Raw genomic sequence first — 18,262 nt, forward strand, 5'->3', positions numbered from 1 at the left:
GAGAGAGAGAGAGAGTTTCCTACGTTAGTGATGTTTGGGAATGGAGGATGTTCAAAACAGGAATGAATAGTATGTGCCCTCAATCCACCAAGAACACCGAGTCCTCTCGGGTCTTTGCAGAAGCAGATGGAAGCAGATGGCATCATGTGGGGACACCAGGGGCAGGAAAGGTGCATTTCCTAAACTGGTTTTCATGTTAATGAGAGTCCCTGTTTGCAGACCAAGCACAAAAGTGCCAGGAGCGATTTCCAAAAGGCCAACGAGAAAAGGACTTAAGTCCCTATGCCTCGTCCCCAGCGGCACGTGGACCTTTCTTGCTCGTAAGTGATCAGGCTGCAATATTTTGTAGTTATGCTCCTTTTCTAAGAGATAAAATATCACCGTAGCTACTGATGAAACTCTTTACATAGACTAAAAGAAAATTCCTATTTTCAATTTTTTTTTTCGTTCAAGCTGAACTTAAGTTATTGATACATTAAAAAGAGATTTATTTTTATTCAAAGAAAGGATGACCAGAGCCCATGAAGGCCTCCTAAGAATCCTGAAACCTCCCATTCTCCTACTTTGCTTTCAAACACACGCAGTGAGACTCATCTTCTTGGACGCTCTTCCCAGTTTTCCAAATTTGTCTGCCTATCTCTATTTTAGCAGCCTTGCCTCAGTCTTATCTGATTTAGGAAAAATGGTGAGGAAAAGGCTATCCAATTCCTTTCGGTTATTTATCTTTAAATAGATAGAAATTCTATTTTCAAAGAGAAGAAAAAACTGTACTCTGAAATCTACTTCTGGTCCCATTAAGATCTCAAATAATTCATTCACTCCCCCTCACCTCTGCCTGTACCTAGATGTTTCATCCTGAAATTGACTAAGTTGCCCATACCCTTTATTTTGTAGGCTGACTTTTTATGCTCCTTTTTCTAAGAAACAGAAATGCTTTTCCCCATCAGGGACTGGAGACAGACATCATCAGCTCCATTTTGCAGAGGGAGAAACTAAGGCAAAAAGAAGTTAAGGGCCCTGCATCTAGCCATCTGGAAACTCACTAAAATATCTGGGATTACTAGAGAGATTTGACACCCTGGTCGAGAATGACAATTGCCTTCTGGTGACTGAAGGGAATATAAAAATGCCATTTATCCAACAAGGGCGATAATGTGAATGAGAGACAATTCCAGAGAAGCAAAGGAAACCAATCCTGAGGGTCTCTTGTGGGCCCTGAGCGAGCTGCCTTATGTCTAGTTCATTTAATTCAGCAACATGCTCTGAGACACAGAAGCAGGAGTTTGTTCTATAATAGGTCTCCCTTAAGACAGCTCACCCTTCCCACAGCGCTCTCACACCCCGACCACTTTTACTAGTTGCCTAGTGTGTGTTTTTTCAGGGTTTATTTATGCAGATTGTTTTCTGTCCCTCTCGATCAGTGAGCACGCAGTCAGACTGGACACATCACAAAGCCCCTCCAATTTTGCTGGCTGAAGGGTTAAAAGTGTCACGGGCACAAGGGCCGAGTTAAAGGAGAGCATGTGGTGATTATCCACTCAACTAGAGCTCTCTTCCCTCGGCCCATTTTGCTGGAGCCTTATTTTAAAATTCATTGGCCGTCTGACTAACCCTGAACAACAGATTAACCATAAATGCATTCCTGGAACTTAAGTTCATCTTGCCTCAATGTTGTGTACAATTATCGGGAACATGGACCAATGAGGGTCAGGACAAGAGTCAGCATCGACTCAAATTCTGTTAGGGCAGCATAACACTTCATTTGAATCACACACACATCTTCAACACCATCGGGACAGCATTACAACCTTATAGCCATTAGCTGACCTTGTTATTCTAATCCCTGTATTAAGTTAAAGCAGCATTATGAAAATGTTTACTTTGGCTATATATTTTTCTTGCATACCCAGAAACCAAAGACGTTCAAATCTGTGTTAGATCTGCTAAGAATAATACCTGTAATCTCTCTGTGGCCAAACTCATATCATTTTTGTTTTTCTGTTAAGGTTAAATTAAATATTCTCTTGTGCTGTCTGCTCATTGTTTCACATTCATTTATTTTCTCAGAAAGATGAGCTCCTCATAGGTAGGCCACATAGCTTATAAGACCTAGCACACTGTAGTAATTCAAGAAAAAAAAATTATGATTGAATGATCATAATCTAACTGCTAGGGATAAATTTAGTCCTGTAAATATAAAGGGCTGCTTTGAGGTTCCCGCATAAATACGTGGTCAGTGACCTTAGACTAGGAATCTGTGGGTCAAAAGCTTGAATATGTGGGAAACAAATATCCTGTTCAAGGGGGAAAAATGTTCATCAAAGTAAGTCCAGGCGATCTGGATGAACTGTAGGCTGATTTGGTGTGAGGCAGAGGTTTGGGCAAGATGCCCTTTGGGATCCTTACTATTGCCGTGAAATAGCCCCAAACTTAAAAAAAAAGAGCCATGTGTAAAAGTACCGGGACAGAAAGCGGCATCGTTTGCTTGGAGAAAGACTTAGGGCCCGTTTCTGTGTTTCACAGGCTGCATCCTTGATTTCCATCCATTCCTGAGTCCGTATCACTAGTCTCCACTCCACGGCTCGCTTGTGTGAGATTACAGGATTAGGACCCTACATTTTAAGACTCACCCCACTTGTTACCTCCTCTCCGAAGCCTTCTCTGTTCATTTAATCTTAAGCTTACAACAGATGCCATTCTTCTTCCCCCCTCAATACTCTGCGCATAGTGTCTATCTTTTGGCCTTCCACACCCTGGCTTGCTTGAATGTGTCTGTCTCTTCCACTCACCCCCACCACATGGGCTCCTTAAGGGCAGGGATTTACCTTGGATATCTTTGTCTACCCAACACTTAAGCATAGTTTTTCTTTACATGTATAAAACTCCTAATAATCGTAAGTTGAAATCAAGTCAATTTATCAAAAACAATATACATATTTTTTTCACCCAGATGGTAGGAAGGTTTTGGTAGAAATCCTATCATCACAGAAAATGTTTCACCTTTTATTTAAGAACCAAATCATGTCGATAAAAGCTCTCGATGCCTGGGACTTTGTAGGTGCTCAATAAATAGAAGTTTCCTTTAGAAAGTTTGAAAATATATTTTTGGCTAAACATGATACTTTGAAATCTCTGAGTCATTTCGACTTTTTGATCAAGGGGTATATATTCGGTTGTCAGAAAAGTCATGACGCATTTTTGCAATGAAAAACAGAAAACAATACGTCATGACTTTTCCGACAACCCAATAAATAAAGATAATAAAGCAGATGCAAAACTGCAGGTGTTTTTGGGGGAGGGGTTGTCACTTTGAGGGGTAAAAAGTATAACTATTGCACTGTGTTGTACAGCTGAAACTAATTCTAAAAAATGTGTATTTCATAATAAAAAAATTAAAAAAAAAACTGCAGGTGTTTTGGTCACTTAAAGTTAGCATCTTTCTCATTTTTTTACTTGTCAAAAGCAGAAGCTAAAATACAAAGAAAAAAGAGATAATACGTCATAATCATTTACAAGAGAAATTTTTTTGGTAAAGTATGTAGTCATCTACATACAACATTGTTTCTTTAAGGTAGGAAAAAAAAAAAAAGGTTCACCTTTTTAGAAGTTCAACTTCAATTTTATGAATGAGGAAAAAGACCAAAATAGCTTAGTGGCCAAAATTGACTTAACTCTTTAATCTGACAATTACCAAACGTGGAGTTACTAATTTTCATTGTGCTTCTGTTGCAAAATATGTGTTAAGAGTCAGATTACTTGCATAGCTGGCTAGGACAGCTGTACAATTCACACATCGGCAGCTTTACTTTTAAATACCCACAGTAACTGGTGGTTGGGTTAATTAAAACCACAATTAAATCTATCTCTTGTTCTCACCTTGGCCACAAGCAGGACATATAATATTTCTGCCACGTCCGTAATTAAAACTTATTAGTGGTTAATGAAATCAATGCATATGCTAAGGAGTAGGTGCACCTGTTCCAAAACCCACAACCAGAAACCGCTCTAGCACAGTAAGTTCAATGAAACAGACAGGTGCCACTTTGGATGAAGACACTGTTCCTTTCAACTGAACACCAAGTCCTCCTAAAGAACCTCCAGGGGACTAGAATTGACAAAGGCTATGCTAATAATAAGTATTTTGATGTATACATCTCAAATCATCTCTCCCTGATCCAAATGTAAAGGCTTGGATTCAGAGGACCATTCACTACAAGAGTTCAGTTTTAAGACACTAAGGAAGGTCATCTTCAAACTCAAATTAGGCCAAGTTTTATTCTACTAAATCCCAGGAAAACTATGCCCCAAATAGAATGAGAATTTATTATGCTCTATATTCCCATCACTTTAATAACTTTCTGAGAGCAGTGACAAATCTAATTTTAAAATGATAAATTTGGGCTCTAGCTCATAAAATTAAGAAAAATACTGTTCCTAATGGTAAGTTTTCTTAAATTGCCACTGAAATTTAGGCAAGTCACTTATTTGATTAACAAGGCCAGCCTTGAGTGCTTTTTTTGGAGGAAAGAGCGGGTATTGATGACTAGATTCTACACTACTTTCTGTCTGGTATATTCAAATGTCTCATGACAACATACTCATTTGGACCAGCGCTCACGGAGCTTTTGTCTGAGCATCGGTACAGTTCTCATGAGGCACTTGAGGCTGCGGCGCCACACAGGGCAGGAATGCAGCAAGATGGAGAGGGCTGGTTTGGCGCAGAGCTGTCACTCTCCCCACGTTCCTATAGGGAACAGTAGAGGCAGTCAGGAAGCACCAGTTCTGATCCTAAGTCTGCCATCAACTTCAACGTTTCCGGGCTTCATTTTTTCTAAAACATACAACTAGAAGACATTCTTTAAGGAAGGTTCTCTCTACCACCAAGGGGAGCCAAAAGCCCAGGAAAAAAACATAAAGGCTTGTTTACCAATTTCCCCCAATGCTATCTTTATGTATCATCATGATTTCTGTTAGTCCATCATCCGTATTCTTGCTAGCGCAGAGGAGTCCCCCGCCAGTAAAACGAGGCCATGACCATGCATCCAAAGGCACACGTGCACTAAGATGAACCATCTTATCATCTATGCGTATGCATTCATCTCCAACGAACCTACCAAAAGAAGCCTTAATGTTCCTGTGCTTTCCATACCAGGACTAGTTTCCAATAGGACAATCACCTTTTGCTCCTCTGTAGTCAAACTACTGGGTTTGACAGGACCTTCAATGTCAAGTTCAAATGCCACCTGTTTCAAAAAGCCATTCTTGATCTTTGCAACCAGATGCTCTCCGCTTCCTTCAAACTCCCAGAGCACTGTTCTCCTACGTCTGCCTTCTCCATACTCCCAGAGCTCTTTTATCCAGTGGCACAAATGTTCTATGACAATCTGTGGGCTGATATTATGCTCCTGAAGGCAGGGCCTTGTTTTTTTTCTTGATCCACTGAAGGCCCACCTCAAACAGCGCCATCTACACAGCAGGACCCCACTGCATGGGAATGAATCAAAGTACTCGACTACAGAGAGGGGGGCAGAGACTGGACAGGGCTTCCTGTGCTTCCTAAAACCAGTTCTCCGTGTAAAGGCACAGGATGCTATAATGCATAAAGGGAAAATGACAGAACTACTTCTACACTAACACTGGTTTGTGTTTCGGCAGGAGCACCACAGGGACATAGTAGCATGTGTCTGCTCCAATGGGCTGTCGTGGTTTTACGGTGGTCTCCGCCTCCTTCATCTGCTTCTCTGATGTACACTTTTGGTAACAGAACATTCTGTTATCATTAACTTTTGCTCCACATCTGAATTAATCTTAAATACAGTTCAGTTGCCCATCTTAGGATTGGCTATTTTCAGAGGAAATGAAGTTAGCTTGAATAAATACTATGTGAAGGGCAGGATTTGATTTCTGTGGCCAAGAGTGTTTCCTGGGCACAGAGTCTTATGAAGAATCTCCTATTTGCTCTGGTTAATTTGATACTGCATTGCCCAGAGTTACAGATTACTGTCCCCATCTGTATATCACCACAGCTATTTCAGACTGGTAAACATGTTTGTCCTGATGGTTACTGAATATTTAAATAGATACCATCGCTTTCTGAGTCTTATTTCCCTGTGCACTCATCACTAGTCTAATGCTATTACAGCGTGTAGACTTGAGTTTGACAGTTTTCTTTTTAGATAATTTCTCTGTAATATCTGGCTTTATGAAAGAAAAAACAAACAAACACATACATTATCACATGTAGGGAAATCAGGACCTTTAGAATGTTAGCTTAGATATTCCACATGAAAAATAGAGGGTTACAACTTCGGGCATAAAAATGCAGGAAATCTTTCAACAAAGAAGAAGAGTGTGTTAGAGGGTGAATAAACACGCAGGATTTCACCCCAAAGCCAAAGGCACAGCATTTCCCCGGGCACCCTCGCCCCCATCTTACCTCTTGTTTCTGTCCTCCAGCTGTAGCATGTACACCATGTCATCAGCAGCATGTGTCTTGGCGCTACTGTCTCCCCATTTCAGCTTCAGGCTCTGAGGCCCGGCTGCAGCGCATTCAAGCCTAGGAGGCAAGGGTGGCAATGGCCGAGTTTTTGCTTTAATGAACTGACTAAACGGTCCAGCTCCAATTTCATTTATGGCCTGAATTCTGATCCTGGAAAAAAAATACAAACATGGCAGGTTTAAGAAGCAGTGATTTCTCATTTGAAATAAACATTGTGTGGAGTATTTCTTACTTACCCCTAAAGCAATAGCACAGAATAAAGACAAACAAAGTATTCAAGACAAATAGAGAACTGGGCAACTCGGAGGACAGATTATACTCTCCATCCAAAAAACGGCAAAAATAAAGCACATTCGTAATATATCACTTAGATATCCCAAGATGTTAGTTTAAAAAAAAAAAAAAGGCTGTTGTCTACAGGAAGACATCCTAAAGATAGGTTTTTATATTTTGTTCTAGCCACCCTTTAGCTGCCTCAAAGTCAGTTTTGGAAATAAGTTTTGAAAGTAAAGGATTGTCAAGTTTTGGAAGGAAGTTTTGGAAGTAAAGAAATAGAGAACAAATGAGTCTCCTTCTGAATTAAAAAACAAAGGACATCAGCTCTTCGGTAGGGCTTTCTCCTGCCTTGCCCAACAATCTCTGCTAGTCCTGAACAGATGTACAAAAATCTTAACTGGATGTTTATTATGTGCAGTGTTAGGGGCAATAGAGATTCACCTACACCCTCAATACCTCTTCCCGCAGTGACTGGATATTCGTGAAATTTGTTTCCTCCTGGTATTCAGTGGCCTGCACATGCTTGCCGAGACGTCCCTCCTTACTTCTCGTATAATATAAACAGTTCTCTCCATAGCCTCACACACTTCCACACCTTCGCCCACTGTAAGACCAAGACCAGGTCTACATCTCGTCAATCTTTTCATGTCCCATTTGTAGGCATCCTGGGGGAACCTCCACCCAGACCCCTTGGTAGGTCCACAGGCATCTTACAAAGATCACTGGGCAGTGTGATGTCACATTTAAACTTGATCTGAATTTGAAGCAGTGTTTTAAGACACATGATAATAAAATATAGTCAAAGAGATAAAGTCTTAGGAAACAGATCAGCTTAAAATATTATAATTTAGGTTTATACACTTCTCATTTACAACAATTATTGCTTATACTTAAACAGAAAATATCATATAAGTATTACTGTAGCGAAATTCATCTGTGACCTCAAATCAAACTTCATGCTTCAAATGTAAAGATTCATAATTTAGCAAGTCAACATAATTCTATGCCTGTAGATTAAGAAGAAAAACCCTGATTAATCGCAGGTGAGATGGAGTGAGCACACGCCACTCTGTCCCTTCCATTGAATGAATCTATTAAACCTGGACAAAATAAATGGAGTAGCTATTCAAGAACTATCACCAAGCCAGCAGTGAGTTTACCTTTTCCCTCCATTGTCCCCCATTGCCCCTCCATTGAACTCAATGGAGCCTGAAATCCAGGAGCAGATATCTGCATAAGCAGAGTTCTAGGAGAAGCCTGGCTCGAGAGAAAGTGGTCTCTAATGCTAAGAACAAATGGGGAAAATCCCCAATTCTTTTTTTTTTTTCCTGCATCCTCATTCCCTAGCCCTTAGCCAATTCCTTCATATTAACAGCCTAAAGAGAGAAAAAAATCACATAAGTGCATCAATTGATACAGAAAAAGCATCTGATGAAATCTAACATATATTCATAATAAAAATCCTCAGCAAACTAGGAGTAGATGGGAACGTTCTCAACATGAAAAGGGCATCGGTAGAAATACCTACAGCTGTATTGTACATTATACTTAATAGTGAAAGACTAAAGGATTTCTTTTTAGGATTGGTAACAAGGCAAGGAGTTTACTCTCACCAACTCCTATTCAACATCATGCCCTAGAAGTCCTAAACGGTGGGGGGGAAAAGTAGAGATAGGAAAAAAAGAAATAAGACTGAGACTACAAGAAACTGCTGAAAATATTCAAGACTTAAGTAGAGAAAGGCATACTGTACTCATGAATGAGAAGACTCTACACAGAAAAAAAAAGTCAATTCTCTCCCAATTAAGATATAGATATAAGGTGATTCTAATAAAATTCCAGCAAGACTCTATGAGTAGACATACATAAGTTGATTCTAAAAGTCATATGGAAAGGCAAAGGAACTAAAATTTCTAACATGAATTTGAAAAATAAGAATAAAGTTGGAAGAATCACACTACCTGATTTAGGACTTAACTATAAAGCTACAGTAATCAAGACAGTGTGGTAACTGGTAAAGAGACAGACACATAGATCAATATAACAGAATAGAGACTCCAGAAATAGATCCACACAAATATGGCTGATTGATTTTTGACAAATGTGCAAAAGTAATTCAATGGAGAAAAAATAGTCTTTTTTAACAAATTGTGTTGAAACAATTGGATATCAATAGGGAAAAAAATAAATCTCAATCTAAACCTCATATCTTATTCTAAACTTAGAATGGATCATAGATCCAAATGAAAAATATAAAACTTTTAAGAAGAAAACAGGAGAAATTAGGTAAAGAGTTTTTAGATAGGATATAAAAACATGATTCATAAAAGAAAAAAACCAAAAAATTGGACTTCATAAAAATTAAAAAATTTGCACTCTTAGGAGAATGAAGACAAGCTATAGACTGGGAGGAAATATGTTATATATCTGACAAAATGAATTGCATCCAGAATGTATAAAGACCTCTAAAACTCAACAGTAAGAAAACAAACAACCCAATTAAAAAATGGGAAAAAGACTGAAACAGACAGTACACTAAACAGGATATACACATAGCAAGTAAGCACACAAACAGAAATTCAACATCATTAGCCATTAGAAAATGCAAATTAAAACTACAATGAGATGCTACTATATCTCTACTAATACGGCTAAAATAAAAAAAATACTACCTATTGGCTGGTATAAGTAGCAACTAAAGCTCTCATATTTTACCGGTGGGAACGCAAAGTAGTATAGCCACATTGGAAAAATTTTCTTATAAAGTTTCTTTTTTTTTTTTTTTTTAAGATTTTATTGGGGGAATTGGGGGAGGGAACAGCGTTGGGGAATCGGGGAAGGGGAACAGACAAGTTGCTATCCTTTGGTTCTTCAGTCTAGTTGTGGAGGACGTTGCTTCACTGGCCCATGTTGGTATTATCATTGCGCTTTTCCAGGGCGAGGCAGATCAGTCGCCGGCCTTTGGACGCCGCTTACGGCAGCTCACGGTAGCTCATGCCACCGGCCGCTCATGCTGGTTGCCAGCCACTTGCGGTAGCTTACAGCAGCCCACTACAGCCCCACTGCAGCCTACGCCGTCGCCGGCAACTCATGGCAGCCTAGCTCCAGGTTGAGCTGTTGTTCACCATCTTAGCTGTAGAGGGTACAGTGTCACTGGCCCATGTGGGAACTGAACCAGGGCCCTGCTGCTCAGAGCCAACTCTTAACCAACGAGCCAGTCGGCCGGCCCTTATAAAGTTTCTTACAAAATTTTACATACATTTATCATAGGACCTAACAATCTCACATCTTGGCCTTTATTTTAGAGAAATTAAAATTTATGTTCACAAAAAAACCTGCACAGATGGGTTTACAGCAGCTCTAGTCATAATTATCTACAACTGGATGACTATCTGCCTTATAGTTTAGAATACAGCAAATACTCATCTCTGATAAAGTATGGCACCATTTCATTAAAGAGTCTTACTTTTCCCAGATTCTATTATACTAGAAACTACATCAGGTCTCTTGCAGACAATGCATGTCTCTCAATATAACACTGAAAGACTAAAATAAACTCTCCCCTACCTCCTAACATGAGTCTTATAAAATAGCTTCATGGTACTAATACAGGAATATTTTTCTGTGATTGGAAAATAAGACATTTTTCTGCAACTGGAGAAGAAGTATCTTTTTAAAAGGTAGAAATTACAACCCTTTTTGCCTTCTTAGGAAAAGAGGATTAAGCCAGACATTAAGTCTCAGTTCTTCAATGGTGTAACACGTTTCCTCACCTACAAGGTTTAATGTCTCTCTAGTCTCCAGACTGCCATTACCTTCCCCTTACTCTAGGCACAGGTAGTGGGGAGCCCAGGGGCCGAGATGCTTTCTTCCACCTTCTTGCCCAGAGGCCTGAAAACCATGCTCACTGTGTAGTCCAGGTTTTGCTCTGTGCAGCCCAAACACCCTTAGTTACTTTATAAACAAAGGAAGTGAGGCAATGGCACTTGTTTCCCCAAAGCCTCCATAGTGTTTTGATAGAGAATGGGTTCCTTATATTTGTAGCTCCATGACTCTCTGACCTTTCACCGAGAAGTATTTGGGAGGCATAGTCTTGACCTTAAATACACACGACAACAACAAGAATACTATGGTAGCGTTCTAACGCCCTTCTTTGGGAATCCTGTTCATCACTTTGGTGACCTTAGGGAAATTATCCAACACCTTTAAGTCACAGTTTTCTAAAATATAAAATGGGATAGTAACACCTGTGCTGCATTTACAAACAGGATTACTTAACTAAGATAAGGAATATGAAAAGCACTTTATATTTTTTTAATATTTTATACTCCACCATACAACCAGAAAAGGATTCAAGGTGGCCAATAGCACAGGGGTGAACTTTAAAGGGCTAATTTATGAGAATATTATTCTTATGACTTCTTTTGAGACCATCATTCCTCTCGAACAGTGAAGAAAATGTGTTGAGCATCCACGAGGCGTGGCACTGTGCTGGGCGTACAAACGTACGTTTTCATTTAGTTGCACCATTGCCACCACCTCACTTTATAACTTGAGTTAATTTGCTGATACCATCTATGCTTTACCTTCCTCAAAATTATGGCCAGGGACCCAACCATGGCTGAAAGGACTGGCTGGCTTCTTTTTAAACCATCCACAGTAGGTGAGAATGAGAACAAGAGCTCTGGAACTGAGGAAAATGCTAATGACGACCAATGAGCACCGCCACAAACAGCAAGGAAAACTTGCTCTGTCCAAGAAACTGAGCCATGGGGTAGGAGCCTGTATTATCTCTTGCCTTTAGATATGAGGAAACTGCAGTAAAACTCAGAGAAAGGTGAAATAACCTAAACGACACAGTGGCTAGTAGGCATTGAAGTCTAGCTTTGACATGAACAACCTTATCTCTAATTTCTAACCTGACTCCATGAGGTAGGAATTACTTTGCCTGTTTCACAGGTGAAAGAACTATGGCCAGCCAGGTTCAGTCATTTGCGCTGATCTACAAAGTGGATTCAGGGCAGATCTGGGTGTGAATCTCATCTTTTTAGGCTCAGAATCTTCGTGCATTTTGGCACACCACACCCTCCTAACATAACTTGGACCGCACATGGCTTTTAATCCAACTGAAAGATCATTTTAATTCCAACCACACTTTCAGTTCAATAACAATTACCTTTTGCCCAATGAAATAGACATTTAAAACAGTCAACAAATTTATTTTCACATGATTTAATTAACTTTTGGCCTTGAAATCATCTACCCAGATTTTTAAATGCTCACTTCAACTTATCCTTCATTTTTACAAAAACACATTTTGTTTCAGTAAATACTCACGGAAAACATTTTTCCATGTAGCTAATGCACTGAACTAATGTTAATTAGTTTCAGTGATAAAGTAACACCCAAAACTGAAATAGAACTGAGGAACTGATAAAATGGAAACAGACCATGTCTTCCTGATTTCTGGTAAACATATTAGGAACTCTAAGCCTAGGTGGCTGAGAAAGCTGAACAAGGGCGGAGGAAGTTACTGCTTGTTTTGTTTGGGGGAGAAAAATGCAGTGTGTGAAAATAATCTAATTTCAGTGAGAGCTCACCTGGGATTAATGAGCAAAACAAACACTAACCTGAAGAACAACTCCAAGGATTCACCTCAGAAAAAACTGATTTTCAAGTTTTATTAAGTTAATGAATGTTTCTCCAAACCCAAACTTGAGAAGTTTTCTCTTGGCCAAAGTAACAGGATGTTACTCTTGAAATTTAGATAGGATCTGCAGGGCATTTCTGTTTGTTTGCTCTTAACATGCACTGCATATCAGTTTCTGAAATCTTAAGCTCTACAAATTAAGCATAAGGGAAAGGGAACTTTGCTTTCCAGTTTTGGGAGGTGATGTAACTCTGAGAAACTGTCTTGGTCAGACTGATGTGCAAATTCTCTTTAAGTGCCCAGGAGTATGCAACATCCATCAACACACTGATAATACTGCTTAAACAAATCAAATTAAGAAGCACATTCTTTATTAATTTTTATTGAAAATCCACTATTAAAATACCTCCTAATTCCAGATGCCACATTCCTGCTTAGGAGATCATAGCCTTCCATTATGCGTTTTATATGCACACACACAAAATCAAATTACTGACACTCTACGTATGAAAAGAAGAACGACTTTCAAGACCAACCTTCCTCAAGTGTTCCGGAAGGTGACTTCTCAGTCAGGGCTAGCTATCCCAGTACCCAGGATGGTTCAAATGTAGGTTGCGGGGGTGGGGGTGGGGGGGATGGAATAGCCTCCCTTCCCCCATGAAGGGTTGGGTATGAGAGGACTAAGAAGCAAAAGGTGGGCTTTGTGCACCCCTTCCCATCACCCATCTACCATCTAAGTAAGGAGAAAAATATGAAGGAAAAGAATAGCCAGCAGATAAGTTCTAAAGGAATACAAAATGGTAGCTTTAACACAGGAAGCTCTTTGGGGGACAAGGGTACGTTCAAAGTAGTTCCTCAGGGAAGGCTCCTAGAAGGGTAACCTGAGCTGGCTGACGTTCAGCCCCACCACCACCAAGCTGCTTCTCCTGACAGCTCCTTGGATACTGGGTCCACCATTCTGTCTCCAGGCACTTAGACTTGCTTTTTTTTCCATGCCCTGCTTTGACAGGAAAAAAAAACCCTCAAGTGTCTCCCATTGCTTGAAGGATAATGCCTGATTTCTAGACACTTCCACCTAGAATCTGGTCACAACGCCAACCTTTAGCAACACACCATTTATTGAGTGCTTACTTACAGGGTGCCAGGTCCCATACTCAGTGCCTGAAATCTTACCTAAAACACACAACAACCCTATTCAATCAGTTGGAATTATCCTCATTTAACAGATCAGAAAACTGAGGCACTGAGAGCTGAAATGACTTGCCTGAGGTCACAGAGATAATAAGTGAGGGACCAGGGTTAAAGTCAAGGCTGTTTGACTCCAGTGTGCTGCTTCTGAACTACTCAGAATTTGTCTAATAAAGCCTGCCTCACCTTGTTAGGATGAAATGATTGATGATTCACTTGACAGGCTAATGTAGTGCTTGACATAGGGTAAGGACTCAATACATGTTATTTTCAGCCTCATTTTTACCTAGCAAAAAGCATAAATGAGCATAACAAATAAATCTACCTTTAGTTGTTTGCCAGCTCAGTATGAGTCAGACATATAACGAGGTTGCCAAAAAAAGTAATCTAAGGCAGCCTCACTAAACTAGCTGCTCCATTTGGAGACAAGTAAGGTGACAGTCTTGTTCTTCTCTGAACCAGCCAGCCCGCCTGTTCCTGGAGGTTTGTTTTGGGTAGTGTTCCTCCAAGAGGCAATCAGGAAACAAAATCTACCCAGTGAAGAGGGTGAAGGAGGTTACAGAAAACCCACGCCAGTGAGCACTTATCTGAATGAAGCGAGGATGCTTAAGTAGGAGACGGCCGACATTGGAAGATAATGATGACTAGGCACCCTCTGGGGCCCTCTAAACCACAATCTGCAGGAGTGGGGCTCAGACTTCTGTGGTTCACAAAAGGTTCCTTCCAGGTGATTTTTACTTATATAGTTAACATTCAAGAATCAATGCTCTAGGGCAGAGGCTCTCAGACTTCAACATGCACCACAATCTCCTGCAGGGCTATTTAAAGCATAGAGTGCCACTCCACTTCTTGAGTTTCTGTTTCAGTAGGTCTGGAGGAGGGCCTGACAATTAGCATGTTAGCAAGTTTCTAGGTGATGCTGGTGTTGCTGGTCCAGGAACAATCCGAGAACCATTGCTTCAGAGGAAGGCCCAGAATCAGGTGCATAGATTTTAGATATAGAGAGGTTTTAACAAAATAGTTCTTCACAGGTGGAATGGATTGCCTAATGATTACAAACTGGGACCACTGCCCGAGGACTGGAGATGCTCAAGCCAGGGCACTGGGAAGGGGCAATGCCATGTGATCTTGTTTCCCTTAGTTTGCAAAGACTATGACCTCATGGCTGGAAGCATGAAAAGGAAAGCTACGTCTCTGTTAGGAGTAACATTTCCCCTCTCAAACCAGAACATAAACTCAGTTTGAACTCTATTCTAAGCATAAAAATAATGCCTTTAAAAGGGGCATTGTAATTCCAACCAAATACCATATGGGGCATCAGTAAGCCAATGGGTATTTTTTCAAGCACTAATGGAAAGGCAATGTATCTATTAAAAACCCTTTTGCATCAATAGGTTTTCTAGAGAGGTGCACATTTCTGTCCCCATAAGACAGAGAAAGAAAAAACTCAGTGTGAGAACAATTTGTAACTGCTGAATGTTAAAACAAACAAAAACCCTCCAAAGAAACAAGTCCTTTATCAAAGCCCCACGGACTGCTTAAAATGTTGCATTCCATATTTTTATCTAGAACATCATGATCTGTTCTCTGTATGTTTTAACCAACTTATGGGTCAGAAAAACGTGAGGTAAATGTTGATTGGACCAAAATTACACTTTAGTTCCTTGAAATATTCATCTTGTGTTTTTCTGTAATTATTGCAATTGTGTTTTTGAAACAAAAAAACAAGGCTGTGATTGACCAGAGCTATATATAGTACAGAGAACCCAATCATGTACAATAGAAACTAGTATAAAGCTGTATTAAGATGAGCTTAAATAATAATATCAATCTTAATATCTTAAATTAGAAACATCCAATTTATTTACCAACTGACGAGCAAAGATTTAAGCTAAATATTTTTTTGGGGGGGGTTGGGGGGGGCAAAACATAGGACAAGAGCCAAGGTCTTGTACTTTCTAAAGGTATTCAACTGTCATTTGACTATACATCGACTAATAAAAGTCAGCATTCCTCCAATATCGTCCTCCTATAATGCTTCAAGTCTACAATCATCTAAGACACCTTTAAGGTAAGCACAACGTCAGGAAGAAGTGAAATTCCTCAGCTAACACCTTTAAAAGCCCTTTTATGGTTTCTGAGCCGAATGTTCAGAGGACTGAGCTGAGGGAGCTGCGTCCCTTTGGGGTAGATGTGGTTGTGAATCAGTATGGACACAAAGCCTTTCAGTGAGTCTCTGAACCAGTGTGGCTTCTTCATAGGTTTTCTGGCCCGAGGGATCAAGGTCAGATAAAGTTCTGGAGTCCTTGTCTTTTAGGAACAGCTGGGGGATGCTGATCACTTGGTCATTTCCCCCCAGAAATTAGATCTCATAGTCAGGTTTCCTTAGAGCATTGTCACTGGGCAATTCCCTGAGGTCAAGGACCAGGTTTAATCATCTCTTGATTTCCTCAGCACCTGACCAGAGTGCTCTGGACACAATGGGCACTTGCTATTTGGTTATAAACAAGAGTGAGGACTGCTTTTCTGAGACTGACTTAAAAGGCTAAAACTGAGAGAATGCCCTCGGCCTCCTCATCTATGTAAGTTATGTCCCTCTTTATCCCGTTTCTATTTCAAATCCCACTTTGAACCATCCTTCCCATTCTGAACCCTGAGTCTTCTCTGAAATGTCAACAGGACTGTGTAAACAGTGTTATTTTCAGCACGTGATGTCACAATAACCTATCATCTTCGATTCCTAGTAAAGTGTCCCTCAATCCGGAGAGTGCTCTGAGGGAAAAAAAGATGTTTGTTGCTGTTTTATAAACCTGCATGCAGTGTACAGAACTGTGCCCCAAAGAGATTTCTTAAAAGAATAAAAGAGTAGAACAAACAAAAACACCGTCACTGTTCTGAAAAGCAAAATGAATTATACTTATATAAATTATTCACAAAAGACTGGGGAAGAGCGAAGAAAACAGTAGAGATAATATGATATGGCAGGATGAACTTTTGTCTCTTATAACTGATTAGCTGATTCTTTCATCAGCTTCTGGGGATAAAAATGGTATTGTACCCGACCACTCAACTAGAAAAAACTGCAGAAAAAAAATAAGTGAAGACACCTTTTTCCAGCTGCAAGTTTCTCTGCATGCCCTGCACTCTGTCCTCTGCCCGCCCCGCCCCCCAACCAGGAAGAACTCATTTTGTTGGATGGTTCTCTTGATGGTGACAAAAATTACAATGTATGTTTACCGTCCACTTGATAGATACTGCTGGGCTCTAGGTAAGCATTTCATGTTAATTTATTTACTGTTTACAACAATCTTCTGAGGTAAGTAATCCTGTTCTCCTCATTTATGGAACAGGAAACTGAGACACTGAGAAGCCCAGTAACTTGCCTAAAGATACAGCTGATGACCTGAATGTGAATCTATGCTCTCCTTCACCTCCTTGAGGGGAGGGGAGATGTCCAGATAGGGCCACCTGAATAACCAACCACAGGTGATTCCTGTACTCCTCAAATGTTGATCGTAAACTTTTTACTTTGAGTGAATTATGGCAACACAGGGACACAGAGCTAAATGATTTGAAATTTGAGGCCATGGTGAAGGAAAAGATGTGTGAGAAGAGGAAGTGAGGTGGCTGGCTCCCGATAGGGACACTGGGAAAAGAACGCAGGTGCTAATGGAGTTTTGCTGGGCGGTGTGTGAGGGAACTTCTTGTCCGGCCCCTTGTGAAATCCTGAGGAAAAGCCTCATCACAAATTCTTTGCAACACTGTGCTTGTTTTGGGGAGTCAGAAGAATTGCAGAGGTAGGCGAGGACAAAGGCTGTACACAGGACAAAAGCTGTACACAGAAGGATGAATCACAGTAAAAACACAAAGGAAAGTGGTTGGTTACCAAGAGGGAGCAACTGATTTAAAGTGGCAGGTGAAATTGCATCAATTTGAAACTGACTCATAAAGTATAAAGCAATACAAGTCTTAACGCTATACTTGCATTTAGTACTCTTAAATATATTAATTAAGAATGGCTAGAATTCACTCATGTGGCCTCTAGAACTGAAAGGGTCTGCAGACCCAGGGCTGATGTGTCCATGCAGCTTTATTGCTTTTTCCCTTCACTCACCGGTAGGTGGTTTCTGGAAGGAGATCATTCAGAACGTGGGTGGTGGTATTGCCCACGGTGATGCTAGTGTCTCCAAGATCAATATTGTAAGCCAGGATTTGAGATCCATTATTGCACGGCTCTTCCCAGTTCAATACAAGGCACACAGAAGGTGAACCAGGGTGGGCACTGAGGGTCTCCTCCTCCAGGACACAAAGAGTGGAGACGGGGTCAGGGGCAGATGCTGGCGTCTGGCAAAGCACAAGGTCACTGTACGGTCCTGCTCCAGCTTGATTGACGGCCTAAAAGACAACAGCAAGACAAAGGCCATGTGACCCCACTGTATATTCTAATACCTCCACATTTGGTGCTGTTAAGTGAATCCAAAGTAACATACAATTTACTATAGAAACAGGTATATATAGAAATAAATTGTAAAAAAATGTTCACTTTGACCTAATGTCCACTTTCCAAAAAATGCCAATCACTTCTTGACTGTTAATAAAGCCAAAGATAATAACATTGCCGTCATCACCTTTTATGAGAAATAACTGTA

The 18,262-nt window shown here is 40.3% G+C and overlaps 1 protein-coding gene across 4 annotated transcripts in view; it reads right to left on the minus strand.

The window, feature by feature from the left end:
- Positions 1-18,262, minus strand: part of FNDC3B (fibronectin type III domain containing 3B) — a 329,942-nt gene that overhangs the window by 24,558 nt on the left and 287,122 nt on the right. For all 4 annotated transcript variants that reach the window (XM_019624326.1, XM_019624327.1, XM_019624328.1 and 1 more), the window contains 2 exons: positions 17,728-18,008; positions 6,437-6,649 (listed from right to left, as the gene is read on the minus strand). In XM_019624326.1, coding sequence (XP_019479871.1) covers positions 6,437-6,649; positions 17,728-18,008 — 494 coding nt within the window. The remainder of the gene's footprint in view (positions 1-6,436; positions 6,650-17,727; positions 18,009-18,262) is intronic.

Source organism: Hipposideros armiger, unplaced genomic scaffold, assembly GCF_001890085.2.
Source record: "Hipposideros armiger isolate ML-2016 unplaced genomic scaffold, ASM189008v1 scaffold_584, whole genome shotgun sequence".
Classification (NCBI taxonomy): Eukaryota; Metazoa; Chordata; class Mammalia; order Chiroptera; family Hipposideridae; genus Hipposideros; species Hipposideros armiger.